Below are 21,817 nucleotides of genomic sequence, written 5' to 3'. Positions count from 1 at the left end.
TTCTATCCATATGATCATACTCTGCAGATTTCTTTGCAAATTCATCCTGCAAGCGAACGTAATCTGCATAAACATCCGTGAAAGTCTTGCCACCCCTCTGAGCCTTGCTAACCATCGCAACAGTTGGGCTAAGGCCAAGCATCCCATCCGAAAGATGATCGATATTGCCTGGAGTTCTCATAGGAGTACCAGGCGTCCCAGGCACTGGAGTTCCGCGTCCTGGTATTGGTAATTCGCCACGGCCAACCCGGTCCAAGACTGTTTCGAGCTGCTCAACTCGTTTCTCTGTCTCCTCTCTGGCACGTCTCTCCCTTTCTGCTTCAGACCTCAAAGCCGCTTCTCTTTTTTCTGTCCTTTCCCCTACAGCAGCCCATTCTTTTTCAATGTTCTCGACTATACCTTTCGTTTGTTGCTCTCGATCCTCCATGACAGTGACCAATCTTTTCAACCCAGATGCCTCGCTCGAGAAAGCCGCTTCTTGCTCGGCTAGCTGACCTGATAGATCTTGCACTCGTGCCAGAGCTTGAGTTAATTGATGAGACTGCGTTGTGTGGGCAGATTGTAACGCTTTGTGAGAGCTTTCTGTGGACTCGCGAGTTTGAACCAAGGAGTCATATGATGCTTGTAGGTGGGATATTTCAGAATGTTTTGAGCGGCGGTACTTGGCAAATTCCTCGACCTTCGAGTTCAGTTCTTTAGTAGCTCGCTCTGTTTCTGTTTGAGACAGTTGAAGTTGTTGCGTAAGAGAATCGACCTTGAACTGCGATAATTTTGGTCATTTGAAGCTCCCTTACAAATGATAGTAATACTTGCCTTGTTAGAAGTCTCGGAGGAACGAAGTTCTCTAGCTTGTGTTTCTAGACTTTGATGATCTTGACGCGCTTGCTTGAGGTTAGCGCGTAGAGTCTGTATCTCCTCTAGATATTAGACAATTGTTTGACAAAGGTGTGTCAGACCCCATCAGATGCAGACATTCAACCTGGAAAATATCACCTTCCCGCTGACTACTATCCTCCTTCAGCCTACTTATAACGCCCATAAGATCTCGCTTTTCCCGCTCAGCATCCTCAACACGGTGCTTAAGGTTCACAACTTCAACAGACGTTGATGACTGAGAATTTGAAACGGACGATAACTGTGCTTCTAGTTCGGCCTTCGAAGAGGCTGAAAGATAAAGGTTATAAAATGGCTTTTGCCTCATGTAACGACACTCACCAAGTTGCTCACGCTCCCGCTTAGCATCATTTAACTGGTTGTGGACAATCTCGAGGGAACTTTCGTATTCTCTTGTTTGACTTTCACGGTCCTGCAGAGCTTGGTCGAGTTCTACGTCTTTACGGTCAATTTCTCCCTTCGCCTCTTCCAATTGCCGTTGAGTGGCATCTGCCTCGGAAACCTGTGCGAGCAGCAATCTGTATAAAGAAACTATATTTTCTGGTGTTGGAGATGTTATTGAAGTATCTGGTAGGAGGCTTGCGAGTGTTTCTGCGTCGACGTCGACAGGTATAGGCACGTTCAAGGGGACATTGGAGAGATGCTCGTCTGTAGCTTGTGAAGAACCGTCATGTTCGAGGTCTGCAGCTGCAGCAGCCGCTGCTTTGCTTTTTCGTCTTGTCCCCACCATATATGATGTGCTCAATGTTGAGAAAAGAGTGAGAAAAGAGATGAGCTCAACGCGGACAACGATGAGCTCGATGGTCAGAACACGCTTGTGGCGACCTGCAATGAATGCATTGTGCCCTCAAAAGTCCGCCATTGTAAGTCTCACGCCACACAATTACCTCATTAACAATTTCCCTTTCAGGATGCCCCTCCAGCCTGAACACACATAACAGTGGTATTTTGATAATCTGTTTCCCTGTATCCTCGTGAGTCGTCATTAATAAAGACTTATTCGGATATACTTGGCAACATCGCACCAGATAGATGTTATTTTTTGCCTTGGTTATCATTGGAATATGATGACAGTACTTGTATTATTTTATATTTTGGAAGGTGTGACTATTTCGAGGCATGACGAAGGTAAAGCACAACTCTACACCGCTAAATTTGACTCACGCTTCAGTCATGTTTGACGAAAAACGTTGGTCATATATCAGTAATAAGCCTGATTAGCGCTTGGTGAAAGGTTTACCAAACAATTCAAGCCTAGCTTAGTACAATGTTGTGTCAAAGTCATTTATGGATAGCAAAAATTCCAAGGTCTACCAAAGGTATCCGGGTGGTATCGGAAGTATAGAGTAGCCGTTTCTAAGATATTTATAGAATTGATTTTTTTTATGGCTGAGCCAGTGGCATCTCTTCAATGTTTATTATAGATGTTTTTTCATCATTGTACAGACCATGCATGGTCATCCATAAGAGCTTCACTATGAGTATGACTACAATGTAATTCTATTCTGGAAAGCAATCAAACCATTTCACAATTCAAGCACATCTCATGTCCTAATAGATTTACAAACTTATCAAAAAATTCATAGTACATTATCTGTAATGAGGACAAGGCAAGTACACAAAAGGACGAAGACCTAGATAGACCACAGCTTTGTCCAGCTCTATTGTGTTTGCGGAGACACGGAGCTTAAATGGCTTGCTTAATAAGTCTGAGTTTAATTGTCTTATAATTATTTTCTTCGCTACCCAGCCAGAACTTGCACCTCACCAATTTTCTTTCCCAATGGCAGGTTGATTGTCTTTGCTGTCGCAATTCGCAATTCCACTGATGACATGTTGCACTATTTGTACTTTGTTCTAGCTATGGGCAAGTATTCAAAAACAACAAGATCTTACTGCACCGACCAAAGAAAGCACTTATTCCACCTGGTCTGATGGAGACCGCTCTCACTAGGCTAGAATTGCTTTCCTAGTATATCCATTTGTTCACGCATTCATTTATTTTCTGTCGTATGGTACAATAATACTGTGGCATGCTGTAGTACAAATTATCAATTATGATGAAGCTGTCAGGACATCTGTCCAAGTGCTTTTTTGTGTGTCACTACAGAGGCCCACAAGACACTACTGAGACATTCACAAGGTGTTAATATAACATTGTGGATACCGTATCAGTAAAACAAATGGACCAACTATGCCTGTCAACATACTTGGATCACTACACAAAGGCCTTATGCAACCCTTCTGTACTACTGTGTGGGATGCATTATTAATACCTATTTTACTGTTGTAGGTCATATGTCGACGAATCATGTCTTACAAATAGCTCCGCAGACCTTTGCGAGAGGTTGTGCTCGTTTACCCTTTCGGAGAGGTTGGACCGGATTAGCGGTGTATAAAGTGAAGCCTTGAACGTTTGAACCCCGGGGCTGACGCTGTTTTCGTGTTGTATTGTGCTATCTAGTGCACTTACCATAGTCGTCGCTGAGTTTGATATCCATTAGCCATAGAAAGCAAACATGGCACGCGTAACGGAATATGCCGGTAATTCAAAGACCTGGTTTCGCTGATCACTTTCGTTGCCTTGTCAAGCAAGGTAACTTGTTTTTGCACCCAATTTTTCAATTATCTTCTCTTCACTTTTTTCTTCCATTCGACATATTCCCTAACAGTCCACATACCGCTCACGTTCTCTCTCACATATCTGTTTGTTAGGATCCAAAATGTCTTTCTTCAACTCTATAGGGTACTTTTTCCTATTATCGGCCAATTTTAACCATGTTGTTCACGAGTTGTCATATAGGCGGTCAATGACCAGGGCACCTCGCGGCCCAAAGCGATCTCCTACCCCAACCTCTTCAACATTCGCCGCAGCAGACATGCCTCCTCCTGCAGTGCCTTCATCTCCGGTCACGTCATCGCCAAAGCCTTTGTATCTCTGCAGTCCTTTCGTTGAAGCAGCTTTGGTTAAAGGCAATTTCAAGACAATCGTAGTTCTACCGAAGTATGTGGATATTATGGAGTGGGTTGCTGTGAACGGTGTGTACCCTCAAGCTGAATCAGTGCTCTATCTAAATACATTATCTACGTCGTGCTTGGTCTTAGTATTCGATTTTTACACAAATTTGAACGAATTTTACGGGGTTATTGCGGAATGTTGCACTCAGCAGTCTTGCCCGACGATGTCTGCTGGTTCTGCGTAAGTCTTTATCTCCTCGTCGGCTTTGCTTTGTTGATTAATCGTGTTTCTGTTTGTGTAGACTTAATTACACGTGGATCAACCAAGATCGTAAAAGTGTTCATTTACCGGCGCCAACCTACATAGATTACGTCATGACCTGGGTGCAGAACTTGTTAGACGACGAGAATGTTTTCCCAACAAAGTCTGGTGAGTCTACATTGAAACGCGTGTGTTTACGAGATGACCATTGACTGATTATTTCTTATAGGCCACGATTTCCCACAATCGTTCCCCTCGACTGTCAAGCATGTATACCGTCAGCTTTTACGCGTCTTTGCACACATATACCACGCGCACTATCCCCAGATTCTTCATCTCCGATCTGAGCCGCATTTCAATTCACTATTCGCCCACTTCTTAGCATTCGGGCGTGAATATGAACTTTTGGATATCAAAGATGTGAAGGGTGCAGCAAATGCTCCGGTAGGTGCTGGAATGTTATGGGAGAAGTGGAAGGAGGTAGGAATCTTGGAAGGATAAAGATTCTTTCTGACATTGATTATGACGCTGATATTTGCGATGCTTGGGTATTGGATGACTTAACATCAGTCTGCGACTGTATCGGATGATTTTTTTTGTACTGTGTATAATGATACCACTGTCTATGTTCGTTAAATTTTGTCTTCAGCATAAAGTCAGTCAGCTCAACCAAGGACTCGGCTATATGCCATTAAAGGCGAATTATTTGCTAATATTTGTATCTATTGCTCAAAGGCCTTAGAATCAAACAGCCTTGTCGTCATCACCATCATTCTACCATTGCATCATTTGAGTGTTATTCAGTACTGTTACCAGTATTCTACAACATGGATAGGAGGAGTTTTATATCTGAAGAAGAAAGGATCCCGGATCATTCCCATATATTGCTCATCACAACAGGGAGTGTAGCATCAATCAAAGCTCCCCTCATTGTCTCAGAACTTCTACAAGTTCGTCGTAACCGCTGAGCTCCGTCTCTTCAGCTTCTCATGAGGGATTATGTAGTATGCAAACGTAAAGGTTGAGGTTGTCTCGACAACGAAGTCACTTTCATTCTTTAAAGCTGCAGATGTAATCGAGGCAGGCTCGAGGGTATGGACTGACGAGGATGAGTGGTCGGTTCGTTTCTTTCCTTCCGCCCAGACCCGCGAGCTACATACCTGACTTTCTCTTTCAGGATGACTACAAAATTGGAGATCCTATCTTACACATTGAACTCAGACGATGGGCTGATCTTGTGCTGGTCGCACCGTGCTCAGCCAATACGCTGTCGAAAATCGCACACGGCACATGTGATAACCTCGTTGTACGTATTTGTCTTCTTCTAAAGTAATACAAGTATGAGCTTATTCGTCTACTCTAGACATCTCTTCTACGGGCTCTGGCTCCAACAACTCCCACGTACATATTTCCAGCTATGAACACTCTTATGTACGAACATCCACTCACTGCAGAGCACGTTCGTATCATCCGCGATATAGTGCGCTATAAAGTCGTGGGACCGATAGGTAAAGGATTAGCATGCGGAGATATTGGTATGTCTCCTTACCAGACAGCTTCTTAGCAATTCAAATCTCATGCGCACACACAGGCCTTGGTGCTATGACAGAATGGCGGGATATTATTAGAATTGCCGTTGATAAGCTGCAGTTGATTCGAAAAAGCTCTCAAGTTTAAATACAGCATATTCAATGATGCGAAAGCATTGTAACATTTAATTTAGTAATCCTATCAGCCTGCTAACTCTAAGGAAATGTTGTGGAGATCACTTCTTTTTCTTTTCATCCTACAATCTAGAAATGGACCTTGCTTCAATCAGACACCCATTTCTTAACTTCTTCAGGTGATTTTTTCCTTGCAAATACATGGATATGGGCTAATCCAGGAACACTTTGAAGCCTCTGATGGACCCTTCATTATTCGAAGAGAATGATAAAGAACCGATGAAAGACTTACCGGAGGATTAACAAACCAGGCTGTCTCCCACTCTCCCTCGATCCACCTCCGTTTTATGAAATTATTCACTTCTAAGCCAGCTCGCTTGACCTTCTCTTCCTCTTCGTCGCTCCCTCTCGGCGACGTCACCAATTTGTCGATTGTGACTCCCCAATCTGTCAGAGCCGGGAGGCATTGCGGCAGTGTAGATGGCGAGGGAGGAGGATCGATGGAGCCAGTGAAGCCCCACAAGCCATCCTGCTGGATACGTGCATCTATAGAATCGGATACAAATTTTGGATGAAAAATGGGCACACGAGTCCAAACTAAGGTATGTTCGATCTCTGGAGGTACTGTTAACACATTCTTGATCAGAAAGTATGCACGATTTACAAGGACAGAATACTACCTGAATATGGCCAGTCGTTTTGGATGATGCTGATAAGTTCGGAATCAAAGGGTATACCAGCATGGAAGTACTCTGGAGCATCTTTCGGTAAAGTGGGGAGTGATTGTATATTTTTCGACGAGGCGCTCTGTGCTTCTGCTACTAGTATCATTTGTCCAATAGCTTGCTTGTCCACTGGCAGTACTGACTGAAGGAGTGAGAGCGTGTCTGGTTTGCCCCATTGCAGCCGATGGTTAAGAAGGTAGTCAACTATTCAGGTTGAATTTTCCCGTTGAATACTATGGTGTTCTTCAGAACATATATACAAGAAATAACCCACCCACGGAACCATACTGTTCTTTGATGCCCTTCACCCATAAATTGTATCTTTTTTGTAGGGATTTGTCCCGTTTTAGAAGGCCGAGATCCCTTCGCAAAGAGTTACAACAAATTCCAGAGAAGTCATAGATCCAGAAACCTACCCAGAATTCACAAAAGTCTTCAGCTGATGCCAGGTGAACTTTGCGGGATAATGATATAGCAGTTCCTCTTTCGTTGGTGGTCCAGAGCGGAGAGGAATGTCGCTATGCGATGGGGTATTATCTGGAAGATCGGTCCCGTTTCGTTCCATCTCTTATTGAGATACGCTCTATCTTTCTATAATTTCAAGGTGAAGGGCAAGCGTTCCAAGCGCCTGTGAGCTAAATTCGTTATCTAATCTTATCGCGCACAGGTTCCAGAAACTCCGAAATAGCTCCGAGTTCGATCCTGCTCACCGAGCGTTCAATTGTAACCTCCCGCTGCTCAAATAGTATCCTAGCAAAAAATCTCTGCATCTATTATAACCATCACTTAAAACCATTTGCATATCGGTGGAATCGCAATATGTCTCGTCCATATGGTTCATCTGCGCAACCTTCGCGAGGGGCAAAACCTCGAGGACGTGGAAGGGGTCGAGGGGCTGGATTGGCAAGTAGCGATACATGGCGCAAAGGAAATACGCGGCCTATGGAATACATCGCTTCAGTTAGTCGAAGTAGCGGCTTAGAGAAAGATGGAAATGCGTAAGTGCGCTGATGTTGATATCCTGGCTGGTCCCCTAAGGAAGCTCAGCATACAGTCTAAAAAACTTCAAAGTACAAGAAGAATATAGACAATTCATCGATGAGAAGGTCGCTTTCAAGCATGGATCGAAGAAGACATATTCTAACGTATTCTGTTGTAATCCATTAGCTAGGCGCGTTTTGGACCGAGTATGTCAACGATAGCGGAAAAGCTAAACAGGATGTCAATCGTTCACGACTTCGCAAAAGCAGCGAGGAAAATATATTGATATTATTTCGTGAGCATTAATGGAGCTACTAGAGATGGTGTTTTTCACAGCATGATTCTAGGCAAGCTGAGAGAAGGTATATTTTCCTCAAAGCGAACCGATCGTTTTGCGTTGGAAGGTAAGCCCCAGAGATGTTTCCTCCTTGCTCCACTGATGGAGTCTTATAAATAGCCTACGAGACGTCGTTATTCTTATCAGTCATATTTGCTTCGCCCATACAGACGACCGCAGTTATCTCGCATCTAGTTCCAGACTTATACCTCTCTTCCCGTCCCCCGCATCAACACCGCCAGTCGGTGACATTAATCTCTCTCTTGCATAGTCTTGTTGTTTCCTATCCATCACAGCGCCATTTTAATCAGTGTCTAGTTCGCCTTGTCCCAAATTTTCTTGAACGACCCTCTGATGCACATACCTGGATAACCTCACTAGCTCAGAGTCTACGGTCGCTAAACTATGTCAGGTTCGAGGGATTAACAAGCTCATCTGTCTTGTCCCAGTTTCTCGATCGCCCTCTAAGCAACAAAACAGGACTTACATCCGATCCTGTTGGCAGTGGTATGCCTGATCTAGCCCTGTTGACACTCGTCGATCATCTTCGCAAGAGAGCTCGTGACAAGACATGGACAATGATTCGCAGTTCTTATCGAGAGCTGTCCTTACACAAGGAAGGGGGCGAATGGCTGTCCAAATCCTTAGCACTACCACCGACATTGCCTAGGGATACTGAAATCACTTTAGAGGAGTGGATGAAGGGCAGGTATAAAGATGGTCATGTAAAACCAAAAGAGGGTGCTGAAGGGAAGTGGATCGTTTGCAACTTGCAGGTACGGTAGAACACTTCAAACATGTATTTTGTAACATGGTAATATTCAATGGCGACAAATGATAAACCCCTGCAAAAAGAAATTCGCGTGTATGTAGGTAAGGTATACGCTTATAGGTATATGTAATTTCTTGGTACAACATCATAAATGTACAAATGTACAACACTCTTCACCCAAGTCACCCAAGAATTCTCCTTATAAAAATGGCCTTTCAACCGATGCTAACTTTATTCAAAAGGTCCGCGAGAGCGTCTGCTGCCTTATCTGCTGCACTTGGGATGACATCCGATTTTGAAGGCGCTGTAACGTCTGCCTCTTTTTCTTCCTCTTCTTCCTCTTTTGCGGCCTCCTCATCCTCTTCGTCCTCGTCGGATATAAATAATTTCCCTCCTCGTTGCTTTAGGGTATCGGCTATTGTATCAAGATTTTCATCGTCCTCTTCCGCGTCATTCCATTGCAACTCCAGAGTTTTGATGCTGGATAAATGGGTAGAGATGGCATCGGCGAGTAACGCAAACGTTTGCGCCTCCAGGTTATTGTTCTGGAGCTGCAGAGACTGTAGTTTTATATTGGAACCAGTGGTAAGAGCTTTCAACAGAAGAGGTATTTCGCCTTCGTTCGAGAGCACGCAATCAGAGAGGTTGAGAGTTGTAAGATCTGGCCATGAGGACAATGCATCGGCCCAAGCTTTAACACCCATCTCCGAGCCGTCTTCGGTGAATGTATTATCTTGAAAATCGATATGTTGCAAAGCAGGACACTTGGATAAGCCATTAGCAAGAGCTGTCATCCCCTCCATCCTGATACCATTCTGCGGCATCCGTACATCTGTCAAAGTGCCATGTGCAGCGAATGCTTCCGCCCAGGCTGTCGCTGAGCCATTTTCCAGACGATTCCGTCCACAGATAACAGTGTGCAACTTCGATGTTTTCCCTTCTGCTTTACTCAGTCTCGCAGACTCGTGTAACGCGTCCGCAATGACAGCTCCTCCAGCAGGGCCGAGTCCATTGTTGGTAAGTCGTAAGATTTGGAAGCTGTGGTTGTGGGTGAGGAATGGGACCATGGGGTCGACAGATCGACCTCCAAAAGCATTATCGCTAAGGTTGATTTCTACCAACGATGTCTTGTCTTTGAGAGCATCGCAGATCGCAGACAATGCGAGGGGTATTTCTGAGATCAGACGACCGGTAAAGATATCAGCAAAGTCCGCGACCTGGTCGCGTTACCCGGCCATTAGCAAACTAATGTTATCTAGATCGCGAGACACTCACCTTAAGGACAGAGGTCTTTTCGAGAAATTCTGCAAGAGCTTTAGACGCGTCGACACCAATTGTGTTTCCACCTAGATGAATCCCTTCAATAACTGCAGGATCTACGTCCTTTATCCATGGTTCGATATCTGCGCGAGTATCTAGCTTGAGCCCCTTGCCATGGAGAGATAAGATTGTGGATGCAGTGGCCATAGCTCAGTGGTGTAAGTAATGGTTCTAAGAGAAGATAGCTGCAATTGCAAGGTCCTACTGAAAATTGATAACCAGACAATCTGATCGAGTGTCAAGGTGTAGTCCTCTTTGGGAACTATATTCCCACGCATGCCTTACGCCAAAATGCTGGATCCTCCTGTTCGTAAACTTTTTGTAAAGGCTCCGAGGCCTTGCACCTCAATTTTCTAATCTACTCGAGTGCCCAAACTCAGAGTAAATCTACGACATGGCTTTCACCAATACCGTCCATGATCCACTTACGATAAATCTCGCAAAGCAAACCCGAGCATTGCTTTGTTGTATCCCCGCAGAATCAATCTATGCACAAAATGTTATACAAGCTTCGTCTCCAAAAGATCTCTTGTCTACGCTTTCTCGCCTTCTGGCTGTCCCTGCTCTTACTTTGCTTGTTGCAAAAACCTTCAGACCACTCCTCCTTGATCTTTGCGTCAGATGGTTGCATGACGACGATGATTTGGAAAATAGGTTTGCTGCTCTCTGTCTGCTCATAGAACCTCACGAAGAGATCTTCCCGTACGTCCCATTACTATTTTTGCTCCCCTTTTACTGGACTGAAGTTCCATTTTTTCGCAGTGTATTTTCAGTATTTCTGCGAAAACCATTTTTTGAGAATGGACCATTGGATTTTGTTATGGCCTCACTGGCCCCTGGCACTCTTGACAGTGCTCGCTTACACAGAGTATTACTCGCATATTATCGACTTTTGCAGGCAAATCGCTTGCTACCTCATCATCGGATTTGGTCATTATCCCCTTTGTCAGCTCTTATCTGGACGCCTCACCCCGATACAGGTGTACGTTGGCTTGCCATCCGGTGTTACTCGCTGCAGTCAGGTATGGGTGAGGCAGAGAGAGAGAAAATTGAAACTTGTGTATTGGGGGAGATTTGTGGCGTCGATTGCCCCATTACATATGAACAGAACACTGACGGAATTGTAAAAGAACTCGATGGTTGGTTGTTGCCGACATTGGAGACCAAGAGGATTATAGATGCTAGAAATGCCCTCATAGAAGACGACCAAAACTTTTACACATACGAAGATGGCGATATATGCCAACCCTTACTTGATTCTGACTTGAGGTAAGGTAATGTGTATGTCAATTTGCTTTCGCTAATACGGGTCACTTCAGTCGTTCTACGGCGAATATACATGGTGTATTTCTCCTCAGGTCTTCAGTTCCATCCGAAGTATCCCCAACTGTGGTTGCTACGCCTTCGGCCATTGAATCTTTACGCGTAATTGCACTGCATATTTCATCATGTCTTCCTATTTTGTTAACTTCCGCCCCATCCTCCGGAAAGTCGCTATTCCTATCTTACCTCGCGTCTGCGTTATATCCTAGTACGAAAAACAAGATAGTGACCGTGCACTTGGCTGATACCTCCCTTGATCCTCGTTCTCTCCTCGGCTCTTACGTGTCGTCACCCACTCAGCTTGGAACCTTCGAATGGAAAGATGGTATTCTAGTTCGCGCGATGAAGGAAGGAAGATGGGTCGTGTTTGAGGATATAGACCGAGGCAGTAGTGAAGTGCTAGGTCTTATCAAGCCCTTGGTGGAATCACTTGGTCTCGGGAATTGGATTGGGTGTCGCGCAGCAATGGAGGTGCCTCATCGTGGACGAGTAGAAGCAGAAGAAGGTTTTGCTATATTTGCCACCCGATCGGTCATGTCCTCCAGAAACGACAGTTTCCCGAGCCCCTCATTTTTTGGTGCACATAAATTCCACGAAATTAATGTTTCTTCGCCTACCGCCACCGAGGTGAAGGCGATAATTGATGCCCAATTTCCCAAGTTGGCTGGATCTACTGCACAGGCATTAATTGAACTGTGGGGATCTGTTAGGTCCCTAGGTTCGACGGCATCTGTCCGTTCTGTGGGCTTGCGTGAGCTAGAAAAATTTTGTCATCGCATTGAGACCCTCCTACCACCAAACCACCAGCCCATGGACATCGAATTCACTCCGGGAGGCCCCGCTATACTAACTTCTGTCTTTCCTAATCCGACAATCCGAGAGGATATCTATCTTGAAGCGCGCGACGTGTTTTTCGGTGCCGGGACTTTGACAGCATCAGCCCGTGCACACTGTGATCGCATGGCTGATGTTGTTGCTGAGCATCTTGGACTTGATTCTGATCGGCGTCGCTGGGTCCTTACTGGTCGAACACCTGACTTTGAAGTTGAGAAAGATGTAAATGGCCAATCGGTTTCTGTTCGCGTAGGGCGAACGCGCTTGCTAGCAAGGTCTACTAGAGCATCCATTATGCCTGCTTTGGAGAGACCTTTTGCTATGCATAAGCCAGCTGTGTGTTTGCTGTCTCGCATTGCCACAGCTGTATCACTGGCAGAACCTGTCCTTCTAACAGGAGAGACAGGTACAGGAAAAACAAGTGTTGTGACCCATCTTGCCTCTCTCTTGCGTCGTCCACTCATCTCTCTTAACTTGTCTCACCAAACTGAGTCTTCAGACCTATTGGGTGGATTCAAACCTATCGATGCAAGAATACCTGGGGCTATCTTACAAGAACGTTTCTTAGAACTCTTTGGTCGAACATTCAGCTGGAAAAAGAACGCCAAGTTCTCAGACACTGTTCGGAAGGCCGTGGCTGATGCCAAATGGAAGAGGGTGGTAGGACTTTGGAAAGAATCTGTCAGACTAGCAAGAGACAGAATACATGCCAGACAAAATGAAAATGCTGCGTAGGTTTCATTCACATAATTAAAAGGGCAAGATGGCTAATGAGGGGTTTATTACAGCGATGATGTTCATAAGAATGTAGATGCAGATGCTCCACGCAAAAGGCGCAAGGTAGAGGCAACGTCTCTTCAGGAATCAGAGGTCGCTTGGTCCGCATTTCAGGAGGATGTAGAAGAGTTTGAAGTTCAGCATACACAAGGCAAAGGTAAATTTGCATTTGATTTTGTTGAGGGGCCCTTAGTGAGGGCTCTACGGTCCGGTGATTGGTAAGACAATTTTTTGAGTTTATGTGTGTCATGTAATTGACGGTCGGTGACTTCGGGGTAGGATTCTACTGGATGAAATCAATCTCGCTAGTCCCGAAACTTTAGAATGTATAACCGGACTTCTTCGTGGACCAACGGCCTCCATCACTCTAACTGAACAAGGCTCTCTGGAACCCGTCCCTCGGCATCCCGATTTTCGACTTTTCGCCTGTATGAATCCAGCTACAGATGTTGGCAAAAAGGATCTTCCTCCAAACATTCGATCACGCTTCACGGAGATCGACGTTCCTCCACCTGATGCTGATCGTGAAACCCTGTTGAGTATTGTTGCACAGTACATAGGTCCAAGTGCAGTGGGCGATAAGGCTGCCATCATGAACGTCGCTGAATTCTATTCTGCTGTGAAGAAGCTCGCAGAGGATCGTCAAATTGCCGATGGGTCAAACCACAGACCCCATTACAGCATGCGCACTCTTGCACGTGCTTTGACTTTCGCAGCTGATATAGCCAGCGCATATAGCTTGCGCAGAGCGTTGTGGGAAGGATGTTTGATGGCTTTTACCATGGTGCTTGACCAGCCCAGCTCGGAAATTGTAACTAATTTGGCACAGAAACACGTACTCGCTGGTGTGCGTAATCCACGATCGTTGCTGTCGAAGGAGCCATCTGTTCCGAAAACGCGCCCCCCAGAAGATTTCGTTAAATTTGGCCCATTCTACCTGGAAAAAGGTGGACTGACCATTGATCCCTTCGACGACTACATTATCACGCCTTCTGTCGAGAAGAAACTCGTAGATTTAGCTAGGATTATCATCACTAGGCGATTTCCCGTGTTGATCGAAGGTCCGACATCAAGTGGGAAAACGAGTTCGATCGAGTATCTGGCGAGAAGGACAGGCCATCGATTCATTCGTATAAACAATCATGATCACACGGATATTCAAGAATACCTAGGTTCCTACGTCTCCGATCCAAATACTGGAAAGCTTGTTTTCAAGGATGGCCTACTTGTCCGTGCTCTGCGCAATGGAGATTGGATAGTCCTTGATGAACTTAACTTGGCGCCTACTGACGTTTTGGAAGCTTTGAATCGCTTGCTAGACGATAATCGGGAACTCATTATACCCGAAACTCAAGAGGTAATTCGCCCCCACCCACACTTCATGCTTTTCGCCACCCAAAATCCCCCTGGGGTATATGCCGGAAGGAAGGTTTTGTCACGTGCATTTCGCAACCGCTTCCTGGAAGTTCATTTTGAGGACGTTCCACAAGTAGAGTTGGAAACCATTCTATGCCAAAGATGTCGAATCGCACCGTCGTACAGTCAACGGATCGTTAGTGTATTTCGAGAACTTCAGAAGCGTCGCCAATCTGGCCGTGTTTTTGAGAGCAAGCAGGGATTTGCAACCCTGCGGGACCTCTTCCGGTGGGCAGGGAGAGACGCTATAGGGTATCAGGAGTTGGCTGAGAATGGATACATGCTGTTAGCCGAACGTGCACGCAGAGACGACGACAAAGTTGTGGTGAAAGAAGTAATCGAATCTGTCATGAAGGTTCGAATCGACGAGAAGGAGATGTACAACTTTCGGGATGGGATGGACCATTTTGTGGACTGTCCTATTCCCTCAAAGTCTCAAATAGTCTGGACAGCAGCAATGCGGCGCCTGTTTGTGCTGGTTGCTCGGGCTTTGCGTTTTAATGAGCCTGTACTCCTGGTTGGAGAGACAGGCTCAGGCAAAACTTCAGTTTGCCAGATATTCGCAGAGATCACTTCCAAGCAGCTCTACGCTGTAAACTGTCATCAAAATACAGAAACTGCAGACCTTATAGGCGGTTTGAGACCCATTCGCAACCGATCGGGAGCACAGGCCGAAATTCTCCGCGAAGTTTCCGTCATCCTAGAACGCCTCGGTTTGACCAATATGGAGACGGATGTCCGTGGCTTGATAGAGCGGATCGCTGGTTTACTGAATACAGACCTCGACGCTACGGTGATCTCGTCTTTAAAAGATCTGCACCATAGACTCCTCCAGACCACCTCTATCTTTGAATGGAATGATGGTCCTTTAGTCGATGCTATGCGCAATGGTGATGTTTTCTTGCTCGACGAGATTTCATTAGCAGATGATTCGGTATTGGAGCGTCTCAATAGTGTGCTTGAACCAGGACGCACTATTGTTCTTGCCGAACGAGGGGGCGACAATATTGACTATTCGTCTATCCATGCTGCTGAAGGTTTCAAACTTATGGCGACTATGAATCCTGGAGGTGATTACGGAAAGAAGGAGCTGTCACCTGCTCTGCGCAATCGCTTCACCGAAATATGGGTGCCCCCAGTAGACAACCGATCTGATCTTCACTTGATTGTGGAGAGTTCTTGGGGTTATGACATCTTTAAGCCTTACACGAATCACCTCCTAGACTTTACAGAATGGTTGCAAGAAAAAATCGATCGTTCTGTCTGCAGTTTGCGTGATATATTGGTTTGTCGCTTCACCTTCATAATTCTGGTGGTGACTCATTCGGCTGTAGGCTTGGGTAAACTTTTCAAACGCTGTGTATTCCACTGAAATCACAGGGCATATTCAAATGGATGCAATATTTGTGAGTACGATTTAATTACTATTGATTATTCCTCATCTCAGTCCCCGGACGGACAGCATCACGCAGCTCACATGACATTCATCGATGGCTTCGGTTCTCTGCCACAGCTTAGTGGCTATTCGTCAGACGCACTTCGTGAGCTAGAAGCAGAAACCATATGCAAGCTGCAAGAGCTCGTACCGTCTTCAGATCATGATGGATCGCTGACCTTTGCGCGCGATTCTTCAAAACTGGTCCAACTGGGATCTTTTGCTATATCGAAGGGACCAGAAGAGCCTAGTGTACACAATTTCAGCCTTCAAGCTCCTACAACAAGAGAAAATGCATCACGGGTATTAAGGGCGTGTCAGGTGCCGAAGCCTATCCTCTTGGAAGGTAGCCCAGGAGTAGGTAAAACGGCTTTGATTACTGCCCTCGCCAATATAACTGGTCACCATTTGTGCCGAATCAATTTGTCGGATCAAACGGACTTAATTGATCTCTTTGGTTCAGACCTTCCAGTAGAGGATGGCCAACCAGGGGAATTTGCCTGGAAGGATGCTGAATTCTTGCGAGCAGTTCAGGAAGGTTACTGGGTTTTACTTGATGAAATGAATTTAGCCCCGCAAGCCGTACTCGAGGGTCTTAACGCGATCTTAGACCATCGTGGATCTGTCTACATCCCAGAGCTCGGTCGCTCTTTCAACCGTCATCCTGCTTTTCGTGTCTTTGCAGCTCAAAATCCTTTGCATCAGGGCGGTGGTCGTAAGGGTCTTCCCAAATCATTTGTCAATCGGTTCACGAAGGTATATATGGAAGACCTCTCGGCCGATGATTTGCTCCTTATTTCCCAGCAACTTTTCCCGGAGAGGAATGCCGACATTCTGCGCGCCATGATTACATATAACACTCGTCTTAATCAAGAGGTCGTTATCAAGCGTTCTTTTGGCCGAGATGGTAGTCCGTGGGAGTTTAATCTGCGCGATGTCATTCGATGGGGTGAACTTCTTCGATCATATGGCTTTTCCGGACAGCCTATCGACTGCCTTCGTAACATCTACCTTAATCGTTTTAGGCTTCCAGCTGATCGCGAGAGCGCGAGGTTACTTTTCGAGGACATATTCTCAGTATCAACCTCACATCTTACCTACGCACCATATCCATTTTTGTCTCCCTCGCATTTCCGAATTGGTCGATTCGAGATGGCTCGAAAGAATACTACTTTACTTGCCCGCCCTAGGTGCGTGCTGCAAAGTCATCTGTCTGCGCTCGAATCTATTGGTACCTGTATTTCGCAATCTTGGTTAGTCATACTCACAGGCCGGCATAGCACCGGTAAAACCGAGTTATTGAGAGTTATGGCTAACCTTACAGGAAACCATCTTCACGAGCTATCCATCAACAGTGCTACCGATACCATGGATATCCTAGGGAGCTTCGAACAGGTCGACCATCATGCGCGTGTGTATCGACTTGCCGAGCAGGTACTCCTGTTGGTCGAACAAACTGCACGATACTCCTCAGGGTCGGCGGTGAGCTATACAAGTTACTATGAGCTTCGAAAAACTATCCAGTTTTCCTCCTCCAATTTCGTCCCGGTGCATCGCATTCTTCAGTCAGTCGCAAGCGTCCTTCATGACTTCGATCTGTGCGTATCAGGCGACAGAGCTGGGCCCTGGACTTCCAAAAAGGCGGAACTGGAATTGCAAATGCAATGTTTAACTGCAATGCCCAATGCCATTGGTCGATTCGAATGGGTTGATGGTCCTCTCGTTCAAGCCATGAAGGAAGGTTTTTGGCTTGTACTTGACGGGGCTAATTTATGTAACCCTTCAGTCCTCGATCGACTCAATTCTCTTTGCGAATTAGACGGTGTCCTGGCACTGAGTGAAAGAGGTTATGTTGATGGTAAAGTACCAATGTTGAGACCTCATCCCAATTTCCGGCTTTTCATGACTGTTGATCCTCATCATGGAGAGCTATCGCGAGCCATGCGCAATCGTGGTATTGAGACTGCAGTGCTAGGGGACTTCACCGAGGAAGACGAGAGACGGCTGTGTGATTACTTACGTTTCCCTCAAACTCAACGGATGAATTCTCCTATTGCCTTTGCGATGTATGAAAGCGTTCGGAGAGGAATATACTCTCAAACACCTTTCCAGGTAGTAGGGAACGGATGGCCTTCAGGAAGTTCTGTGGATCAAGATGTCGCATCCTCATTTTTGGGCTCACATGCATCTTTCTTTGCTTCGTTGCCATCACCACCACCATCATCAGTCGAGAAAGAGGCGTTACCTCACTTTCTTGTCCGCGCTGTTGCTCCCAACTTCATCCCCATCTGGCTTCGTTTCTTGCATAGCCTCGATTTGAAGATGCAGGCCGATCTTGCGCTCACGCAGACCATGCTACGCGATTTCCTAACCTCTGGTTTATCCCAAGTAATATCATCTATGAGCAGAAGTTATGTTTCTTTGACCGGCATGTCACCTAGTCTGGCCGAATATCAGGTCAGTATCAGACGTCTAGTAGTTGTTTAGCTCGTTCTTCGAAGTGGAGTACTGATTATGTATTTACGAGGAATTAGCCCATGGACATCCACATGTTTTGCGGTGAGCCATGCGCTGTAGGGAATCTAGAGAACGAGCCAACTACACATCGCAAAATTCTACGAATGATGGGGCTTTTTGTGGCACTAGTCGCTGAACAGTTCGAGGTTACAGAAACTTCAAAAAATCGAGGCATTGCATCGCAGGAGGTGGAGTCCTTGCCAAAGAAAGATAAAGGTGCTTCGCAACGGTTACATGATGCATTAGGACTGGTCCTGCAAGAATTGCAGACGACAGCAAGCGTGGTTCTCCGCGACTTAAGTCATGATACGCAACTAGACATGGTGAGTTCGTCATGAAGCCCACTGAATATGTTGCTCACAACTCCTCAGGAAAATTGCGAACTTTCAATAAAACTTCTCCCATACGCCAGATATTTACGTAGCGCGATGTTTCAAGAGTCTTTCGATCACTCAGCTGTACAAGTGATATCAAAATGGATGGATGATGCACTACGAGGGTCTCGACCAGCATTTTCTCGCTTAGCTCATGCTGCTCGCCTACTTGAGGATGCCGTCTCCCTTACGTCTGGGCAGGGTATTTCTCAGATCTGGTCGACCTTTTTCAATCGGAAAGCGTCAAGTATACCTTCAAGTGACCTTAAGCGATTAGAGAACGCTGCTTGTTGTTTAACAGAGACTCGCGACAACGGTAAGTCATTCATAAGAGAGTGATCATATTGGTTAATTTGAATGTTTTAGATATTCGCCGTGAAGTTCTTCACCTGATGGCCGCAAGCACCGTTGATACCATACCACTATCCAAGGAGCAATCGATCATCACAGACTTGGTGGATAGACTCGGCCAGGTCAGTAAAGTCATCATATCCTTTCTCTGTCACTGACATCAGGAGTACAGCACCTGTCAGATGATCGGAACGACAGATCACGACAATGTCACGATGATCCCTGCTTACTCATAATAGAGCTCTTTGTACTATCTCAAGCAAATAGCGATTTATCTAGCGTAACGATATATTAACTCTTTGCCGTGGAAGAGATGCTCATCAACCAAATATATAGCTGATGGTGTCGTCAACGCGTCGCCTCGTAGACAGCGCCTGTCAAGACAACCGAGCACATCTTGTCCGTTTCATCGAGTATCAGCAATTGCTTTGGAGCAGCGACGCAGAGGGTATGTATTCTACTGCTGGCGTAACAATAATAAAGCTTACCCCTTTTAAAAGTTCCACCATCACTATTTGCTCGATTGTATGTTCAATGGCTTGGAGCCATTTGGGTTGACCGTGCCGCAGAAAATGTGGGTAGCTAGCTTTTTATTATGGATGGGATAATGATCTTGCTACAGGCTACATTTGCCGCACCGGATTTTCTCTTGTATCCAATGCATCTCCTAAATACGCATAGCAAATGGCAAGTTCTGATTTTCAGCTTTACTTATAACGACACTGAGATTTTTGAGCAGTTGCTCGAAAGATACACCATTGTCGTCAATGAAGGAGTATGAGGCATCTCTTCAACACCACCTGGAACAGACGTTAATGCACTGCAGTATCTCTACCACTCGCATCCAGCAGCTGTCTATGCTATTTTTTTCCTGTGTACTGCTGGTGAGCCTTCAATCTGCGTGGTTTCCGAAATGTCTTCTCAAGTCATGGGTAGATTTCTTCTTGTTTCAAGGAATCTTTTCCTGGTGTAGTCTTCTCAGGAGTGCATCAGCAGGGAGAAGAAGGATACATAGCTCCCTTGACAACTTTGCTCTCTTTTTGCGAACAAGCGACAAACAGTGCTTTTTTGCGAGCCTTTCAACGTTTTCTCAAGCCAGCGCTTTACCATATGGCTACTCAGCATCAGTCAGCCTCGAACGAACTGTCTGCATTGGGACGATGTTGGATTGCACTGAGCAGGTTCATTCTGGAATTATTTGTTCCAAACGTTCCTGTTGACCCTTCATCATTCATACGCTGTTCCTCTGACTTCTGGCGACATGAAGAAGCTCTATTGCTGCACCAACTGAACCTGCACTTTGACTTAGAACGGCAGACCACCTCCAACGGATCGAACAGTGTTATTCGTCATTTGAATGACAGCCTCGCAGAAGTCCGCGAACGGCTAGATAACTATTCTACGGACATTCCTCATAGGCCTGATATAGCGCGATTGCATATGTTTTGGTCCGAGGTTCAGCAGTTTCTTGCTCACGTATTATCTCCGCCAAAAATTGACGCATTACTTCTTCACTTGGAATCCGGCGACCCATCTACATTTGTTCGGGAAGAAGTGGTCCAAGAATCCATTTCCGCGTTCTGTCAACGGCTAGACATGATCTACCCTGATTTTCAAGACATCGCCATCGTTATTCAACTGGCCTTGCTGCACATGCGCCTTGGTCTACGGCTCGCTCGTTGTTCAGCTCAATTGAGCGCTGACACTGCTGCAGAACCCTCAGCGAAGCTTGCAAAAGCTCTGATCTCCTTCCCTTCCGTTCAAAGTGCTGATATGCTCCGTACTCTAGGAGAGAGCACTCCACACACTTGCATGAGTGCCCTTGAGCATATCCTCTTGAATCTCAGTGCTACTGCTGTCAAGACCTCCTTAGAGGATATCACAGAGTACACGGATGATATAGAGCTTGCATACGAACAAATATTCAGATTGTGGAGGATCGATCGTACTCGTGCCGATGGACTGGATAGAGAATCACAGTCTTTATATCGCCGCAGTGGCCTTGATCACGATGCCACCGCTGAGGCAGTAGCAGAAGAACAAGATTTTTTAGAGTTGTTCCCTACCTTCGAGGATGTGCTAGAAGAAGAGAACCAATCTCGCTCCCAAATCAATTATAAAGAGAACTCTTGCCTAGTCAATGTCCTCCAAGTGGAACAACTGTTAGGAATTCACTACACTCTCTTTGAGCTTCCCCCTGTCTTCGACGTAGGTTTTATGTCTAGCACGTCTGTCAAATTTCGTCAGGCACGGAGAGTTGCATTGTCGTCATTGCTAGAAACGAGCTCTTCATCTCTCCCTGACATATTGGACAGCATGAGTTTACCGTTACAGTTCATGCTTCTCCAAGACCAGCTTTCGGAGCTTAAGGAAGCGCCGATCCCTTCCAAAGCCTTCAATTTCTATACGGATGCCAACTTGATCGAGGCGCAAAAAGCTACACTTGTTCTTGAAGCGCTTCGTACACGTCTGACCGTGCTGGGTGAAGATTGGCCTGACCAGATGGTATTACAGCACTTGAAAAGTCGCTGCGAAACCATTTTGGCTTTTGATTTTAGGTGCCCCATAGCAAAGATCTTGTCTGCTCTGGAGCAGCTACTTGTGCAGACCAACGACTGGGAAATGTACGCGCACCGGGAAAACAATCTAAAATCTCATCAGCATGCCCTGACCTCGCTTATCATCGACTGGAGACGTTTAGAGCTTTCGTGCTGGCAGACGCTTTTGCGCTCACATTCAGATTCTTTTGCGAGTACTGTATCTGAATATTGGTTCCATCTGTATGAAGTCACTGTCCAAGGAACTCTGGCGGCCGTGGACGAGGGTTCAGAGGTGTCTGCTGACTATCTTCGTCAACTTACCAATTTGTTGGATGAT

General features: G+C 45.8%; 4 protein-coding genes across 4 annotated transcripts; 3 read left to right on the top strand and 1 right to left on the bottom strand.

Annotated features, from left to right (window-relative positions):
* Window positions 1-3,436: 3,436 nt before the first annotated feature.
* SERLADRAFT_470781 (uncharacterized protein) lies at window positions 3,437-4,751 on the top strand (the record flags this gene model as incomplete). The annotated part of the gene is made up of 5 exons (XM_007319775.1): window positions 3,437-3,640; window positions 3,698-3,933; window positions 4,000-4,093; window positions 4,155-4,282; window positions 4,344-4,751. 5 exons carry the CDS (start codon window positions 3,618-3,620, stop codon window positions 4,613-4,615), a joined length of 753 nt encoding a protein of 250 aa, XP_007319837.1.
* A 108-nt stretch (window positions 4,752-4,859) lies between these two features.
* SERLADRAFT_470778 (uncharacterized protein) lies at window positions 4,860-6,629 on the top strand (the record flags this gene model as incomplete). The annotated part of the gene is made up of 7 exons (XM_007319774.1): window positions 4,860-5,064; window positions 5,120-5,233; window positions 5,292-5,420; window positions 5,478-5,649; window positions 5,706-6,015; window positions 6,071-6,380; window positions 6,451-6,629. 5 exons carry the CDS (start codon window positions 4,942-4,944, stop codon window positions 5,789-5,791), a joined length of 624 nt encoding a protein of 207 aa, XP_007319836.1.
* A 607-nt stretch (window positions 6,630-7,236) lies between these two features.
* On the top strand, window positions 7,237-8,643 carry SERLADRAFT_470775 (uncharacterized protein; the record flags this gene model as incomplete). Its single annotated transcript, XM_007319773.1, has 5 exons — window positions 7,237-7,501; window positions 7,558-7,609; window positions 7,671-7,779; window positions 7,832-7,888; window positions 7,942-8,643. The coding sequence occupies 5 exons, from the start codon at window positions 7,323-7,325 to the stop codon at window positions 8,604-8,606; spliced, it is 1,062 nt and encodes a 353-aa protein (XP_007319835.1).
* Window positions 8,607-10,060, bottom strand: SERLADRAFT_450362 (uncharacterized protein; the record flags this gene model as incomplete). Its single annotated transcript, XM_007319772.1, has 2 exons — window positions 8,607-9,810; window positions 9,869-10,060. 2 exons carry the CDS (start codon window positions 10,058-10,060, stop codon window positions 8,809-8,811), a joined length of 1,194 nt encoding a protein of 397 aa, XP_007319834.1.
* Between the last annotated feature and the right edge of the window lie 11,757 nt (window positions 10,061-21,817).

This window comes from Serpula lacrymans, assembly GCF_000218685.1.
Source record: "Serpula lacrymans var. lacrymans S7.9 unplaced genomic scaffold SERLAscaffold_8, whole genome shotgun sequence".
Taxonomy (NCBI): domain Eukaryota; kingdom Fungi; phylum Basidiomycota; class Agaricomycetes; order Boletales; family Serpulaceae; genus Serpula; species Serpula lacrymans.
The sequence above is the reverse complement of the archived record's forward strand: the minus strand, read 5'-3'. Positions and strand labels throughout refer to the sequence as shown.